The sequence below is a fragment of the Pistacia vera genome, unplaced genomic scaffold (assembly GCF_008641045.1).
Source record: "Pistacia vera cultivar Batoury unplaced genomic scaffold, PisVer_v2 Contig100, whole genome shotgun sequence".
In the NCBI taxonomy this organism is placed as follows: Eukaryota; Viridiplantae; Streptophyta; class Magnoliopsida; order Sapindales; family Anacardiaceae; genus Pistacia; species Pistacia vera.
Window position 1 is genome coordinate 703,729 of NW_022195028.1, and position 18,351 is coordinate 722,079.

At 35.8% G+C, this 18,351-nt stretch overlaps 1 protein-coding gene across 1 annotated transcript; it reads left to right on the plus strand.

Moving 5' to 3' along the window:
• The first annotated feature begins 6,191 nt into the window (after positions 1 to 6,191).
• LOC116127785 (protein DEFECTIVE IN MERISTEM SILENCING 3-like) lies at positions 6,192 to 17,925 on the plus strand. The gene is given in 7 exon segments (XM_031413475.1): positions 6,192 to 6,347; positions 10,197 to 10,331; positions 15,930 to 16,044; positions 16,572 to 16,809; positions 17,236 to 17,429; positions 17,507 to 17,834; positions 17,908 to 17,925. Coding segments are annotated over 6 exon segments (975 nt in total). The 3' UTR covers positions 17,644 to 17,834; positions 17,908 to 17,925.
• The last annotated feature ends 426 nt before the right edge of the window (positions 17,926 to 18,351 follow it).

Sequence of the window (18,351 nt, forward strand, 5' to 3'; positions counted from 1 at the left end):
TTGTCATGCTTTTAAATTTTAATAGTTAAAAATGGTCTTCCAGGATGAGTTACAAGAAAACTAGTTTCGATCCTATTGATTATGAGAGCATCGACAAGACTGACTTCTGGGTGGTTGACGACAAAGAGGAGGACGTTGACCTTAATTATGAGGAATTGGAACAAGCACTTTATGGAGAGGGATCTATTCCTATTGGTCTTAGTGATCAACCTGCCTATTATGATTCTACCGAAGTTACTGGAGGTTCTAACTTCTAACTAATAACTTTCATTTATGTTATTTAATTTAACTTACATTATTTAATTTAGCTTGTTAAATTTTATATTACATTAGTCAATTTAGTTTACAATCAAAACATTTAACTAATAACTTTATTTTTTATTGCGATTTTTTGTAGATGTTGGTTATGCTGATGTTGACGACAACGATGAAGATGATCTTGATATAAGTTATTTTGCTTCTGGATCTGGTGCCCAAAATCAGACTTGACTTGAATTAAATGGAAATGTAATAGAAATGTAGGATGTTGGTTTCATTTTGATTGTGTTGTTTTAATTTAATTTTAAACTACTTGTACTTTATAGTTTATACTTTATAACTTGGTATGTTGTAGTTTTAAACTTTTAATTTCATTTCAGATTTGGATATATTTGTTATAGAAAATTTTTTATTATCACCGTTAAAAATTAAAATCTGCATATTGTTAATTTTTTTTGTTTTTTGTTGACATCATGCTGATGTCAGCATGATGATGTCATGATCCGATCTTTTGGGTTGATGTCTTCAACTGCCTTCTGGTGACTATTTATGGCGACTCGTGAGTGTTAACGGTGAGGTAGACTAGCAGTGGAGTGGCGATTTGCGAGTTTTGAACTTTTGGAGGTAGTCATCTTTGTTTATACTTTGTTTTGCATTTGTTTACGGTAGGTTGTGCTGGAAAGAAAAGTAATTTTTGTTTTGCTGTCTTTGTTTACGATTTGGTTAATGGTAGGAAGATGTTTATTGGTGATGGATGATGATTCGCCTATTTTTCCCCTCTCATTGACGTCTATGAGAAAGAGTGGTTGAGATTATTGTCTTTTGATTCAAAGAAAGATAAAGAAATTTTTTGTAAAGCAATAATCATATGACCCCTTTTTTGAAATTTGTTCAGGCTTTCATTTGTCCCTTCCCAGTAATTTTATCATTTTATGATTCCAAAATTTCTTTTCGAGAAGTTTGATTTTCTATTTTGATGTAATGTGTTGAAATTTATTGTGGTGTTTGATGCATAAATGTTGATGTGTGTGATACAAAAATTGGCTTCATTTGTTCGACTGGTTTTAGGTGATGTGTTGCATGTTCAATTCCTTTTCTTTTAGCTGAACAATTTGATAAAAGGCTGAAGTTTTTGATGAAACTATAGGCTGACTGGATTGCATGTATCGGTTGGGAAAAAATTTGAAGTTTGCATGTCAGTTTAGAGCTTAGCCGAATGCATTGGTAGGAGCCTGGGAAATGGGTGTTTTGTAATGAAAAATCTGACTTGCTTTTGGGTGGTAATTGGATTGTTTAGGGTTGAATGTCTCGGCTTGACTGAATTGGAGGACAATTACATTAAGCTCAGCTCCAAAAAGGGTGACTCTTGCTGTATTTTTGCTTGTTAATTATATATTTATGTACTTGGCTTTTCGTAAGATTAATTGGTTATTGATGTTGAATTGAGTAAGAATTACTATGGTCATGCATGTGGGTCCAGGTTAGTGGAGAAAGTAGAGGTAAGAAGGGTGTTAATTAATTTTAGAATTGATAATGAGAAGTGATGGTTCGCCTAGTAGTTAATTGATGGGCTCACATGCTTTAGTACTATATATATAAAATTTATGAATGATTAAATTATTTTTCTCTTGTCACACTGAAATCTTGGCTTCTAAATTATATCGATAAACTCCCATTGTTCAATTGCCTGTCATTGTTGATTGCATTTTACACTTGTTTTGCTTTATTGCTAATGTTGAGCTCTTTTCTGAGCCTTGAAGATGCCTAGGGATTTTTTTATATGTGTGAATGAATTATGGCAATTGCTTCCATGGAGGTTGAATTCTGGGTAATCATTGTTTGTTGCAGTAGATTGTTGAAAGTGGAAGCGTAATGGTTTGTAATTGAATTTCTGGACGGTTGCATGATAAAAGTTGGAGGTTAGACATCTTGCTAGTTTTGTAAACATGTACCCTATGAGGAATCTTTTGATGTTGTTTCATGATGCTCCCTTTTGAACTCCATTACATGATATGTTCAACTGACTATGGAATGTGGTCGGTTTGACTTGTTTTTGTTGGAAACTTTAAGATGGTTAATACGTCTTATGACTTTTGTGTTGGTGAATGTGTAAAGCTGGTTAATTATTTTTTGGAATGGAATTGCTTGTACAAATTTGTACAGTGACAATGACATAAATCCTTTTAAGCATATTTGTTCTCAAATACAAATGTTTTAATGCTCTCCTGGGTTTATCCTATCAATGTAATGCTCTTCTTATGTCTACATTTAAAAAAAAAAGTTTGGTACAACTACAAATATGATATAGTGTTTGTATTATAAGTTTGTGGAAAATTTGAGAGAAAGTTATTGTTTTAATCCGTTTCAAGTCATAACCCTTGGAGATCATCAAGGGTTTGCAATACAAGAAGCACCAGAATTAAAGCCTGATGTTTATTTACCATTTTTGTCACCTAGGACAGATCAAATATTGGTCATATTTTTGCTCTATGCATACATTATTAATCATAGATTTTTGATGGTGGCATGTAAGGAGATGGAGATTGAATTGGATTTGATATTTTTGAATGAGAATTATGACAATGAAAATGAAGTGATTTTAACTCCAATTTTGTGTTCTCCCCATTTAAAACCTGCTTGTTTTTTTAATCCAAATTGAAGATCCTTGTATTGCCTTCCCTTTTTTTTTTTTTTATTTGGGTTTTTAATTCAATGGATGCATTGTGATTTTAAAATCTACACTCTTGTTAGGTTCAAATTGACAAAATTCATTTATAAATGTCAATTTATTTTGCATCAAAATCAGGGACAAAATGGTAATTTCAATTGCTTCAAAATTTAAAATCTCAAAAGGTACCAGTTGATGTTGCATAGGGACCAAATTGGTAATTTAATCTTTACACATAGTTAGGGTTATATTGGTAGTTACACAATTAAAAGGGGGTGTATTGGTAGTGATGTTGTTGACATGGCATATACTAATAATTTTTTTTTTTCAATCAAACAATTAAGGGTATTTTTGTTTTTACAATGAAAATCACTGTATTTAACGGAATTTACTAATGGAATATGACATTAGGCAGGAAAGTAATATCTTGTAACTTTTTGGATGGAAAATGGTCATTAAGGCAAACCTTGGGTGGGAAAAAGTCGTTTACTCAAAAAATAAAACAGATAGACCTAGATGTATATCAAAGAGTTTTTGCTGAGAAATATCCTTGAAAAATGATTTTGAAATTAATAAATAATTAGATAAAGGGATAAAATCATTATTTATCTAAGGATGAATGCCAAAATAAAATAAAATAAATAATAATTCTTCGATTAAAGTTTCTTTAATTACATGATGAGAGATAAAGTTGAAACTAATTTATTTCTTGATGAAAATATAAAAAATAAAATTATAAAATAAGAATTTACTAACAGAAGAAAAGATTCTCGATCTTGAAGGCTTTCAATGAAACATACATAAATAGCTAAACGAGATTAAACTCTTTTAATAAAATACGTTCTTTTTTTTTGAGATAAATAAAAAAAGGAGATTTGTTTGAATATTTTCAAATTTAAAAAAACATTTCAACGGCAAAATTATCTTATTTGATCTTCTCCAACGTTATACTTCTTCAAATCTCTCCAATTCCTCTCTCTCTCTCTCTCTCTCTCTTAACCCTAACATATTTCTCAAATTTGAAATATATTATCATGTTTACTGTTCTCCAAGAAATGCTGAGTATCCTGAGGAGCCATTCAATCTCTGTGATGCATTTAGCAATCCTCAACCCTCAGGAAAGCCTGCATATTCTGCCACACCCAGTTTGGGGCGACTACGGATACCCAACGAAGAGAGGCGAGGGTTGGATCGGTGATCCCAGGACCAGCGAGCTTGATGTTGGAAGATTATCTCAATCACTTACTTCTGTCAGGATCCTGGTACAGAACCTGTAAAGAGGCACTGGCCATCAATAGACTTGGGGACTGAAATTTATGTTAGTAGTCAGCATCAAGTTGCAGAATGGGCGGTTAGTGATTTTGATATTTTAATACCGAAAGAATGAACAGTTATAGTTTCATTGTCAAATTAGTAGGATTTGGAAGCTTTTTTTAGGTTGTTAAACATTCTATGGCCACAAGGAAGTTAATAGTGATAATATTATTCTGATCTTCTCTAGAATTTCAGTCTTCAGAAATGATGATAAAAGATGAAGAAATTGCTTAATAGTAATAATGAAGAAATTGTTTTTTTCTTTTTCTTTTTTTAATAGATTGGATATCTTAAACGATGGGTGTTGAGATAAATTTTTGGTCACAAATAGCCTCTTCCTTTCTGAAAGGCTTGTATGTATTTGTGTATGTCTGTGGGTATTTGTGTATGCTTGTGGGTCTTTTGAGGTTAGTAATTCTTAATATTTTTTACTTTCTCCATAAATTGGAGAAGACTTACAGTTCATATTTAGTTTATGTCATTTTGTCTTTTTCTCCTAATACTCTTACAATGTATGATTTACAGTTTGGAGACCATGATGGAACAGGATCTGAAGTCCTTCAACATCCACCGGCTGTCTTTTGTGCGAAGGATGGTCAAATTTATATTGCAGATAGCTACAATCAAAAGGTAATTAGCTAATAGATGAAGATATTAAAGATATTTAAATCACTGTAGCCTGCCGACATTTGTTGAATGTTGTGATGATAAATTTAAAGCTTCATGAATGCTCATGATGCATTACTTGGGGGCTCCTGTTGAGAGTTGATCACATAACTGATAAAATGAATGTGAATTATCAAAGCTAACTTCTTGATTTTCATCTCTTTTTGGGTGAAATTTCAGATCAAGAAGTTGGATCCAGCTAGTAAAATGGTCAGTACCCTAGCAGGGACTGGGAAAGCTGGTTTCAAGGATGGAACAGCCCTAGCAGCTGAGGTTAGAAAAATAATTTGTGTCCATCTTACTGAATTCTCCTCATACTGGTGGCTGAGAATTCAGTATATGTTGCTTTGAAGGAATTTTAATTTCAAAAAGAAAAAAAGTTTGCTTATATCTGTTACATGCATCTACCGTGAGAATTCGTTATACTTGTTTGTTGAATCACTATCTAGCAACAAGTTGCAAATGGAAAGTCAATGCCTTGTTACCTGCCATATGGAATTTCAGATGCACTGAAAATGAGTTTCTTTCATTATTTCATAATGCTATTTCTGAGCTATTATGTGTGATTAGATTAAAATGTGAGAATTCATAATCCAATTACCATCTCATATTTTAAATTTTGTTACAATCACATCTCTTGAATTATTACAATGAAGCTCTTTCATCCTTGTTAACCTAATGAACACAAATGAAAGTTGAGGATGTTTATATCACTCTCCAAGTAAACTTTCCTGATTTTAGGATGTCCTTTCACTTTTTATGCATTTACTATTTCTTTCAGCTTTTGGAGTCATCAGGAATTATATAAGCAGAAAACGGTGTTACAATCTTCTCTGTTTCATTAGCTGCAAACAGTTATCAAAATTGACTTGGAAGTTGTAACTGATTGTAACTTGCTGTGTCTTTGCATAAATTATCATAAGTACTTATTAAAAGTGTTTCTTGTTCAATTTTCAGGAAAGCTTCTCATAGCTAATGCAAACAATAGTGTCATAAGATACCTAGACTTGAACAAGAAAGAGCCTGAACTTCTTACTTTAGAGCTAAAAGGAGTTCAGCCTCCTGCACCCAAATCCAAATTGCCAAAAGGCCTCAGGAGTCGGTCATTTGCTGACACTCAGACCATTGTTGTTGATGGTGGTGTGTCCAATGAAGGCAACCTTAGTATTAAATTTTCTTTGCCTGAGGAATACCCTTTCTCAAAGGTACAGATAGTCTGTGTCACTAAAGGCTTCAACTTTTTCATTTGTTTTTGACCTTATAATTCTCTGCTTTATGACTACAAATGCAGGAAGCACGTAGTAAATTCAGCTTCGATGTTGAACCTGAAAACTCTGTGGCTGTTGATCCCTTGGATGGAAATCTTAGTCCAGAAGGATCAACAAGACTTCACTTTAGGAGACTCTCTCCATCAGCTTCAACAGGTAGAATTAGTTGTAAGGTATGCCACTTTTCTGTGCTCTATTATTCAAATTGCCTCCACAAGTCAAAAATTGTTTGTATTGAACTGCTTTATGACAAGTAAAACCGTGTGATTGCTGTCTAGTTTAATTGCATAGCCTTCAATATCGACACCAGGGGAATTAAGGGTGTTTTAGTAACCATAAATACAACCTGGTTTAGGCTCGCAGCCCCATTGTAACACTGCAGGCTCGTGGCTCAAAATTGCAGGGTCCTCACTAAGGTTCTCAATGTATGTTGTTCACTCATTGGACATATTAAAGGTTTTGATGGACTTGCTGTTTGAATGAGAATAACAGCAAAGATCTAGATCTAGGGTCTGAAGTGTAAATGGGTTGATTGAAACATCATTTGCATAGTATAGTCAATTTAAAGTTAAAAATATCAAACACATGTAACACCGAAATTTCTATGTTCTAAGATCAAATTGATATTCGGCTATGCAGACTATAATAGCATTAAGATGGCATGCGAAAGAAGTTTAAATAAATTCATTCTAACTTTGCAGCTTATTAACTATTTTATGGATGATGATTTGCCATGTTTTACAAGTCTATTACTGTAAAGAATATGAAGTGTGCCTGTACCAATCCCTTTTGTTTGAAGTACCCTTCCACAATGAAGTTCCAGACTCAACCCCAGCAGAAATTACTCTTGCTTATGCCATTAAGCCAAAAATTTCAACAACTGGTTTACAGCTTCCAGCTACAGCCTCCTGAGAGCCACTCCATATAACCACCTTGTAAGCTTCCTATATAGTCTTATTAACTCACACTTGTCATATAAAATTGATTCAAGTTGACGAGCCCCACAAGGGCTTTTAAGAGCAGACCCACCAACTTCTTTTTAACTCTAATTATTGGTGAATCAAATGAAGAATTTGTCATAGTTTCTGTGCAAGGCAAAGGCCGTGCCATGAAACTTTAATTAAGTCTTTTACAACCCACAATGTGATTAATTAATCATGATCATTGTGTTTAGGATAAGCAAAAGGATAGACTGCTCGTCAAGGCAGGAAAACACTCACTCGTGCACACTTGTCTTTAATTGGTTAGATAATGATAGTGTTGTTCAATTATATGAAACTTGTGATGGTTTGTTTATTGATTTTATGACAGATTAGCTCCCTACACGCGTAGCGGACAAATATATTAATACACACAATCAATCTGCTTTATCTAAATGATGTGATTAAAATAGTAGTTGACTGCTTAAAACATGTAAGTTCCACCAAATCTCTTTGCCTAATTATCTTTGCCATAGGAGCCAACATTTCTGCCTACATGTTTATTGCACTTTCACTTTCCTAAGTTGCTCCATGCTCTTGACTTGTTCTTCATCTGTTTTTCACTGGTTAAAAAGAAGAGTTTCTTAAACTATGAACTATAAAATTTAGACTCATGGTTTTGTCGTAGGTTCATTCACTGGTTAAAAAGAGGAGACTCTTAAAGTGTGAAGTGTGAATTTAGATTCATAGTTCTGTCGTAGGTCCATTCATTGTCATTGCGTAAGTCGTACTTAAATAGTGCATCTATTATGGGGTAGATACATGGGTCTAGAGTTTGCATCTTTATCTTACTCTTATGAAAGACAGCAAAGTGTGAACTATAAATTCAGACACATTCTACTATAAATTCGATTCTCTGTTGTTTTGTAAATCCTACATAAATAGTGCATGTATTATAAGGTTGATACACATATCTTAGAGTTTACATCTCCATCCCACTATGACAAAAGACAGTTAATTGTCAATACTAATGTTACCAATACAAACTTCGTCCTACTCTAATGAAAGGCATTAGGTTGTCAATTTTGCATAGATATACATGGATTGTATTGTGAGGTCGATACATGTCTTTAGAACTGGGCCATGTAATATTAAAGTTTTAATGCTGTGCAATATAATGTAACAAAGACACCCTAAAGGGCCATTTGAAAGTATGTATGTCTAAATAAGTAATGTTCAAAAGTTCATAGAGTTAATCAAATTCTTGTTCCCTTATACGACAATATGATGTGCATCAGTCTATTGTTATTGTTTATCTGACATCTTATGCATGATAAACTAATACTATAATTGTGCTTTGAGGTTCTATTGCATTTGGAGTTTACCATTTTTGTCTGTTACATGATTTGAATGTCCTAAAAAAGTTTGTAAACATAGGTGGACAATTATGGATGTGTTGACCTTAGTGGCCTCTTGAAAGTAACGGCTAGTTGTGGAATAAGTGGTATGTCTCTTTATCTAACTGCATTTTTTTGTTTTGGATATTTACTTGCAAGGAAGAAAAAGAAAATGATATTCTTTTATTACTAAAGCCTAATATTAGTCTTGTGAAACAGTAACATATTAAAAGCTTAGTGCTATCTAGTTCTGGTTATCTCATATTTTAGTTGTGTATTGTAATTTCAAGGGTCCAGACATTGGTTGATGGAAAATTCTTAGTCACTCATTACTTTGTAGCTTTTGGTTTTATTTGTCTAGCTAAGAAGGAAAAACATTTGACTTTTTAATTTAACCATCTCTAGGAACAATCTTTAGATTTTGCTTCTTGTGGATAATTTGATTGATCTTGAAAAGTTAAATGTTACAATCTTTAATTTTATCAAAGGAAAATTTTAGAATGCTGAGAACATAGAGATTAAGTGTTGGAGTTTTTTTAACTACATAGAACAAGCTAGAGTATTGTTTAATTTGGGCATTTGCTTTTTCTGAAACCCACAACATTTATAGAAAAGTTAAAAAAAAAAAAAAAGGAGTACTGGATTTGTAAATGCTTGGATTTTTTATTTTTCAAGGAAAAAAACTTTTAAATATAAATAAAGCCCATGGAACCCTGTTGTGGGCGAGATTTGATTCCAAGGTCTCTTTTACAACCCATAGAGTTTCAACCTGCTAAAATAACTTAATTGTTGGCTAGAATTATTGTTGGAAGTTGTTTTATGATGTTCGAGAAACTAGGAAGTTACAAGTTTTTACTAATAAATTGTCTGATATTGATAATACATCTTGCTTAGAAGTTCAATGCTTGATTGCAAATTGTTCTGGCTATTCGCGGAGATCTTTTTTTTGTTCTTTGCTCATGAATGTTGCGTGGTCAAGTTCCTGAATTATTATGTCAAGCGTGTTAGTCCTTTCAGTGAGAAATTGAGGTTTTTGTGATATGAAGTTACTTTAATGAGTTTTCTTTTAAATTTTTTTCTGTGATGCTTCTATGTAAGTCTAGCTAGTGAAGGACGTATAAAAGCTTTTTGATGTGAAGAACTCTTTTGTGAATATTGTAAATGTTGGAAGTTTTTACCTTCCTATACCAATGCTAGTAGCAAATAATTTTAAGCTAAAAAAATACAAATATAATTTTGACAATCCCAATTTTTATTATAATTTATGATGTTGAAAATATCACTTTTTTTTTTTGGTTGCATTCTTGAAGTCTTGGTAGTACTGAAAAGTGGTAGCATCTTTTTGTTTGGATGTAGACCAGCTATTCCCTGATTGCAAAACCACAGTTTTTTTTTTTTTTTTAAAGTTGATATAGTTCTCTTTTTGGAAGAGGGCATCTTTGGGGATGTGTTTTAGACTAGTGCATCTTTGAATGATTCATACATTATTGCAAACTAATGTTGAAATGTAATAAAACAAGAACTACCTCGCCTGTTATATTTTCCTGTTTTCTGGTTTTCTTCTTGTTGCTTTGTTTTGGATGGAAAATATGCGGCAGAGTCTAGGAGAAAGTCAAATCCTGTGTATGTACCAGTAATTTCCATCTGTAATGTTTTTACTGTAAATTGATATTTGCAAAGCCATGATTGTCCCTCTCATTTGCAGCTGTCAATTCAAACAAATGCTTTGTCTATCCAACTTTCATCAGCATCAGTGCAAGTTGATCAAAAGGAAACTTCTGTAGTTGGAACGCAAAATGGAGAAAATCCACAAGCAGAAGCTATCTTTTACCATTCTCAGGTTGTTTGGAAAAAAAAAATACCTTGGAACTAGTTTACAATTTTATTTTACTTTCTTTCTAAAAGAAAAAGCATATTTTGTTTTACACTTTTGACTAAGGATATAGCTAGATGCATTATATTTTAGTATGTTCTAATTTTATGTTTTATATGTTTTTGATAGGTTAACTTGCAAGCAAACCCAACACACAACCAAACCACAACAACAATAATGCAAGAAACAAACAATCTGAATGACCTCCAATATATTTATATTCATCAGATAATAGGAAACAAAATGGAATCAGATGAAAATGGAATGAAGAGTATCTGTAGCCATAAATCCTAGCATTTCGAGGAGCCAGGAACCTCCACTGTTTTACCACTCAAAATTCTATTTTCTCTGCTACTAAGACTCATTCTATTTACATACTAAACCCTTTCCATAATTGTCCTTACACAATTCTTATTCTCCTAATAGACTCGTATCAATAGACTCATATCACTTTACACCTGTGATTTGTGGACCCTACACCGTAACAACCTCCTTACTGCCTATTACACCCTTTAAGGGTGTACACCTTATGCACCGTAGGTTTATCAATACCCCCCCTTGAAAGTCCCCTTATCCTCAAGGTGAAACTGAGGAAATTGTGTTTTAATCACTTCATACGGTTCCCAGGTGGCTTCAAACTCAGGTAAATCCTGCCATTTCATGAGGACCTCCTTAGAGCCATTCAGTAGAGTGCGCACATATAGGACAATGGTAGGCTGGACCATTAATTCCAGGTCTTCAGAGAGGGATTCCGGTAGGGGTTGGATAGGCACCGATTGATGTAAGCTCCTCTTGAGCTGAGAAATATGGAAGACATGATGAATTCGAGTCCTGGGGGCAGATCCAGTTTATAAGCCACTGGTCCAATTCGTTCCAAAACAGTGTAAGGACCATAGAAACGGGGGCTGAGTTTTTCATTCATCTTCCAAGCTAGAGATTTAAACCTGTAGGGCTATAGCTTCAGAAAAACTGAGTCACCAGGCTAGAAGCAATCGTCTCGCCTATGATGGTCTGCATTTTTCTTCATGTGAGCTTGAGCCGAAGCTAAATTATCCTTAAGCTCCTTTAACATGGAGTTCCTCTCATGCATTTGTACATTTACATCTTCCACGGCTGATGGGCAATCTGTAAATTTAAAAAGTGTGGGGGGATCTCTTCCATAGAGGGCCTTAAAGGGGGTCAACCGGATGGAGCCGTGATAAGTGGTGTTGTACCAGAATTCGGCCCATGTAAGCCACATAGGCCACTGTCGTGGCTGAGAACTGCAGAAACAGCGAAGATAAGCCTCGAGGCACCTATTGACCACCTCCGTTTGTCCATCGGTCTGTGGATGGTAAGCCGAACAAAACTTTAGGACGGTACCAGTAGCCTTGAACAATTCTTGCCAAAATCGACTCATAAAAAGTTTGTCTCTGTCAGAAACAATGGAATTTGGAAAACCTTGGAGCTTGACCACCACTTTAACAAATATGGCAGCCACATCCTACTTTTGCGTTGTAGGGGTGACCAAGACTAAAAAAATGACTGTATTTAGTAAGTCGGTCAACCACCACAAAAATGGTATCCACTCCCTTCGAACGTGGTAATCCCTCGATAAAATCCATAGAGATATCCTCAAAAAACCTGATTCGGAATAGGTAAGGGCTGTAGGAGTCCGACTGGATTTAATGATGACTGCTTATTTAGTTGATATGTGGTGTAGCCTTGATAAAGCGTTGAATATCTCCCCGAATACCCTCCCAATATACCACCGAAGAGACTCTCTTATACATTTTGAAGAAACCTGAGTGGCCTCCACTAGGACTCTGATGGAACTCAGCTAGTAATGTTGAAACAAACCTAGACCCGTTTGGAATTACCAGCCTGTTCTTATAGAATAGGCAGCCCCGTGCGGAGTTGATAGTTGGGTCGACTAGAAGAATCAAGGAGAAGGTCCTGTATGATTACCCGTAGTTTCGGATCTGTTTGTGCCTCTGTAGCCATGTTCTCATACTCAGAAAATTGTACCGCAGATAAAATCGTAAGGTTTGCCAACTTAGTCTCGTTTTCTCTTCTTGAAAGAGCGTCTGCCACTCTGTTCGAAGACCCCGGATAATACTGAATTTCAAAGGTAAAACCCATGAGTTTGGAAATCCACTTGTGTTGTTCAGGGGTTTTGGCTCTCTGGTCCGTTAAAAATTGGAGGCTGCATTGATCAGTCTTTATTATGAACTTCCCACCGAGCAGATAGTGACTCCACTTCTTGACCGCAAAGACAATGGCCATCAATTCTCGCTCGTAGACCGATTTGAGCTTGGCTGTAGGCGAGAAGGCCTTGCTAAGGAAGGCTATGAGGCGAGACTGTTGCACCAAAACAGCCCCAAGTCCTTTACCTGATGCGTCTGTCTGAATCTCAAACGGAAGTGTGAAATCTGGAACTGCCAACACCGGAACAGTAGTCATTGCTTCTTTGAGCCTATCAAAAGCCAATTGGGTCGATTCATTCCAAGTGAAAGAATCATTTTTCAGCAGCTGAGTGAGGGGCTGTGCGATGGAACCATACTCTTGTACAAATCTCCTATAATAACCAGTCAGCCCCAGAAACCCTCTCAAGCCCTTAACATGTAGTGCTCATGGCCAAGAGACCATGGCCTCAATCTTCTTCGGATCTGTCTCCACTCCCCTTTCTGATACCAGGTGGCCTAAATACTCTAGCTTAGATTGCCCAAACGAACACTTATTCTTGTTAACAACCAACTCATGTTTCTGCAAAATTTGAAATGTTAGTTGTAAATGCTGGATGTGGGTGGAGATACTAAGGCTATAGATAAGGATATCATCAAAGAAAACCAGGATGAATTTGCGTAGGACGGTTCTAAATACTGAGTTCATTAAGGCTTGGAAGGTTGAAGGGGCATTAGTGAGACCGAAAGGCATAACAAGGAACTCGTAATGCCCCTCATGAGTTCAAAAGGCTGTATTTGGTACATCAACCTCTTGCACCTTGATTTGGTGGTACCTTGATTTTAAATCCAGTTTTGTGAAAATTGTCGCACCGGCCAGCTCATCCAGTAACTCCTCGATGGTCGGAATTGGGAATTTGTCAGGTATCATAATGTCATTTAATGCCCTGTAATCTACACAAAATCGCCAACTTCCATCTTTCTTTTTGACTAATAGGACAAGGCTGGCATACGGGCTAATGCTAGGTTGAATAATTCCGGCAGTCAACATTTCCCCAACTAGCTTTTCAATTTTGTTCTTCTAAAAGTACGGGTATTTGAATGGCATGATATTTGGGGGTTTGGAACCTGGTTGGAGTTCTATGGCATGGTCGTGGACCCTATGGGGAGGTAGTTTAAGATTCTGGTCAAACAATTGGTGGTAATGTTCTATCACCTCTAATATTTTGGGATCAGTTTCCTCCTGTACTGAATCCTCTTTCAAACCTATGGCTCCAAACTCCACTACGTAGCCAGTTCCTGCAGATTGTAAGGATCTGACCATAGTCTTCAGAGAAACTTCAGTCTTCACCAGTAAAGGATCCCTTCACAACTTTACCCTTTCTCCTTCCCAGTCAAATTCCATAGTTAGCCTCTTCCAATTAGCACTTACATCTCCCAAACTACTCAACCATGTAATTCCCAACACAACTCTGCACCTCCTAATTCAAACGGAAAAAATTCCTACTGGATCTCAAGCCCTTGGAGTTTCAGCCTAATTGCCTTACAAATTCCCTCCCCTGAATGGTACATCCATTCCCAACCATTACTCCAAAGCGTTTTCCCTTATCCACCTTCAGCCCTAGATTCTGTACAATCTCATGGGAAATGAAATTGTGGGAAGCCCCACTATCAACCAATACCACCACACTCTCATCCCCAATATGCCCCTTTAACTTCTGAGTTTTTCCCGAAGAGATACCCACGATGGAGTTCATCGAAAGTGCTAAATATTTACCTTCACTGTTGGGCTCATTGTCAGTTTCTGTCTCGATTTTCGATGGGGTTGTATCTTCGTCATCCAGGAGTAGCAACACCTGCAGAGATCTGTTCTTACACCTGTGGTTAGGGCCAAACTTTTCATAGCACAACCCACGCTCTTTTTTATATCGTATTTCAGCATCGGAGAGTCGTCAGAAGTTGTCGTTCCTGTTGCTGGACCCCACAGACTTAATGGATTTCTCCCTTCGCTCAGGAACCTTGCTGGAGTTTGACGAAAACTGAATGGGATCTGGTGGTTTTGCACTAGAGTTCCACCAATTTGCACGTGAAGCCTCCAGGTTTGGGCTGACCCGTGAATAAGACTCCCTTCTACCCATTTGAGTTTTAAATGTTTTGGGCCTATTCCTTTCTTCAACCCTGTGGGCCTGGTCTATCAACCCAAACAATGAATTTGGTTGATTTAATCTTATTTCTGCTTTAATTTCCTCCTTCAACCCATTTGCAAAAATCCCTTTTAACAAATCTTCTCCTAGCTCTTTCAATGGTGTCGCATTAGCTTCGAACTGTTCTCTGTACTCTGTCACTGTCCCTTCTTGTTTCAAGGCTGCTAAGGCCTCATAAGCAAATCCTTTAAATGTGGGCGAAATCGATCAATCAGTGCTGTTTTGAATGCTTCCCACGACTGAAATAGTGTTATGGATTCAACCCATTGATACCAGCTCAGAGCTCTCCTCTCCATGCAAACTGCTTTTGCTTCTACCATCTATGTCTCCTGATAATGGTTGACGGTGAAGTAACGATCTGCTCTGAAGGACCACCCAAACGGATCTTCTCCATTAAAGATTGGCAACTCCAGTTTGCGTATGTTCTTTTTCTCCTCTTTCCCATTATTATCTCGATCTTGATCCATATCTTCACCTGAGTTCTAGTTCTCCGTTGATGAAGGAGATTTCTCTCGGCCTCTTCTTCCATCTCTTTCTTCTCTCATGCGCATTAATTCACGCATTTCTGTCAAATATTCCTTAACACTACCCATGTCAATCTTTAACGTACTTATGTCTTCGTTTACTGTCTTTATCTCCTTCTCTACATTATCCATTCTATTCTCCATTTTGGATTTAACCATTCCCCAACCTGGCTCTGATACCAATTGATAGGTTCACCTGCAAGCAAACCCAACACACAACCAAACCACAGCAACAATAATGCAAGAAACAGACAATCTAAATGACCTCCAATATATTTATATTAATCAGATAATAGGAAACAAATGGAATCAGATGAAAATGGAATGAAGAGTATCTGTAGCCATAAATCCTAGCATTTCGAGGAGCCAGGAACCTCCACTGTTTTACCACTCAAAATTCTATTTTCTCTACTACTAAGACTCATTCTATTTATATACTAAACCCTTTCCTTAATTACCCTTACTCACACAATTCTTATTCTCCTAACAGACTCATATCACTTTACACCTGTGATTTGTGGACCCTACACCGTAACAACCTCCTTACTGTCTATTACGCCCCTTAAGGGTGTACACCTTATGCACCGTAGGTTTATCAGTTTTCTTAATAGTATGTCCAACTTTAAAATAGAATGATCAAATGACATATGCTTTGCTCTATCCTAATCGTTGTAGAGACTTCAAGATGATCTAAAAATGCTAGGCTTGAAAATCAGGCTGCATGAGGACCACATAAAACTTTTGAAGTCCCAAAGCAACAAGTTAGATGACTCTGTACTTGAATCACAAGGTATATTTATTATTTTAATCCAGTACATGAATCAATGTATATCAACTCCATCTTGAAATTTGCAGAAGAAAATGTCAAGGCAAATATTTTGTATGATAAACCTTGCAATCTAGCAGCTAGATCAAATGGGTGGTGCCCAGATTCATAAGAATAGATTTGACAATTTGGATAGGGTTTTGGTTGACGTACTATAACCATTGTATTGTATAAATATTAGATCAAGCACTTTTCACCTGGGAATGGTTGTTAGTGATAAAAAAAGATTCTTGAAACGGCACCCTTAAATGTAACTACTATATAATGTTTTACTGAAAATCTAGATGGTAAACTTAGTCACACAGTTTATGCATCAAAAAAAGGAAGGCAAAAGGGATCCTGGACTTCAGGTGAAATCTGTTTACTTGGAGAAAATCTTTCATTGACTTCAAATTTTGAAGTATTTTGAGGTTTTGATTCGTTTTAGTTTTGTATGACACACTTTGATCATTGTTTCTGTATTTGTTTTTTTCTGATAAGCTTTCTGTCAGTTATTCTTGGCAAGTATCATTCTTCAAGGGGACCTAAGACTGATAATGAGGACCATTTCAACCTTTAAAGTGAGGAGGAAACAGCAGGGTAGATTCTCCAGCATGAAAAATCTGCTGGAGGCATTTTTTGTAAGTTGAAAACACGTCATGGCTCTCAGGCATCACATCTTCAACCAACCAAGGATTTTCTTGGTATTGTTGCTTCACTTCGCAAAGTTGTGGATGAAAATCTTAGCAGGTTGATTGATCATGTATTCTATCTTTTGCTTCATCTTTCTCTGGCGATGCTGTCCTTTTGTATTGGCTTGTTTCTGGTTGCTTTTTCTTATTTATAATTAACTGATTTTGTTGTTTCCCATCAATAATGACCTTTATAAGTTTTGCAATGGCCAAGAATTTGTTATATTACATGATTTTCTACAGCCAAATATCTAATCCATTGAATTTGTTGCCAGTAGATTCATCCTTAAAGCTTGCATGTTGTTGTAGTGTTGTTTGCTCCTGAGTGGTGAGTGAGGTTATGTTGTACATTGTTGCAGAGACGGTTAATGGTTAGAATTCATGTTTAATTTCTAGCTTTTGTATTGCCGGAAAGTGTGAAAAAGCTAAATGTTTTCACTAATACCCCATGCTTGACATATTTTTCATCTTCTTTGGAGTGCAGGCTTTTCTCTGAGTACTTAGGAATGGACACTATGTTCACAATTGTTTGCAAGACTTATGAAGGTGTTAAGGCTCTAGAAACATACGATAAAGAGGGCTGCATTATTAAAAGTTCTGGTCTTCATGGGCTTGGTGCTTCAATTGGGAGGACTACACATGACTGGTTTGTTGTCATATGTCTTGAAAACTTGAGGCATCAATTCGACTTCTGCTTTCCTTAATTATATGGACTTGTATCTGCAGACATTCTAAATTTTTTTCTTTCTCCAAACCTTTTGCTGGTGAGTTTGTAGCTGATGATCCACAAAGGAGGCTTGATATTCAAAAGCCAAGATTGCCTAATGGGGAGTCTCCGCCTGGCTTTCTTGGCTTCGCGGTGAATATAATTGATGTGGAAAGCAAAAGCTAGCCAATTTCATCAGTCATTCAATTTGTCCGGATTTGAAAGAGATCACAACAAAGCAATGATCCAATTTGGCTGCTTCTTTCATGGTTGAAGTTGTAGCTAATGATCAAGACCGAAAAGTGTTCTCAACAAAAATTATATTCAATTTTGTTCAATTTGACAGATTATTAGCAATTAGGGATGACTCGATGAAGGTAGACCTCTCTGTTAATTATTTTTATTCAACCTTCTTTACTTGAATGGAAAAGCTTGTTAATATCGTTTCAGGGTTGATTGGAGTGACAACTTGGGTTCCTTTACATAACATTCTCTGAAGAAAATGTCCCTGGTAAGTAATATTCTCACTTTTAATTCTAATTTTACATGTTCAAAATTTTTCTTTTATGAAAGTTGAAGTTGTTGATCTGTTGCTACACATTTATATAGTTATTATACAACAGATATTTTGTAGAATTTAATATGCAACCTTTAAAAGTGCTCTCAACACCCCATTTTTTAAGTGCACTCTACCGCAGTAATTTTACAAATTAATTTTTTATTAAATTCATCATCAAATTTCTTCTTTCTATAAAAAAAAAAAAAAAAAAAATCTTGTAACTAATGCAAAATCAATAGATCATAACCTGCAAAGAACATCATGAAAACAAAAGCTTTTTGTTAAAAGTTCATGTGAAAGTCCTCGGTAATACTTTAATTTGTCACATAGCTTAC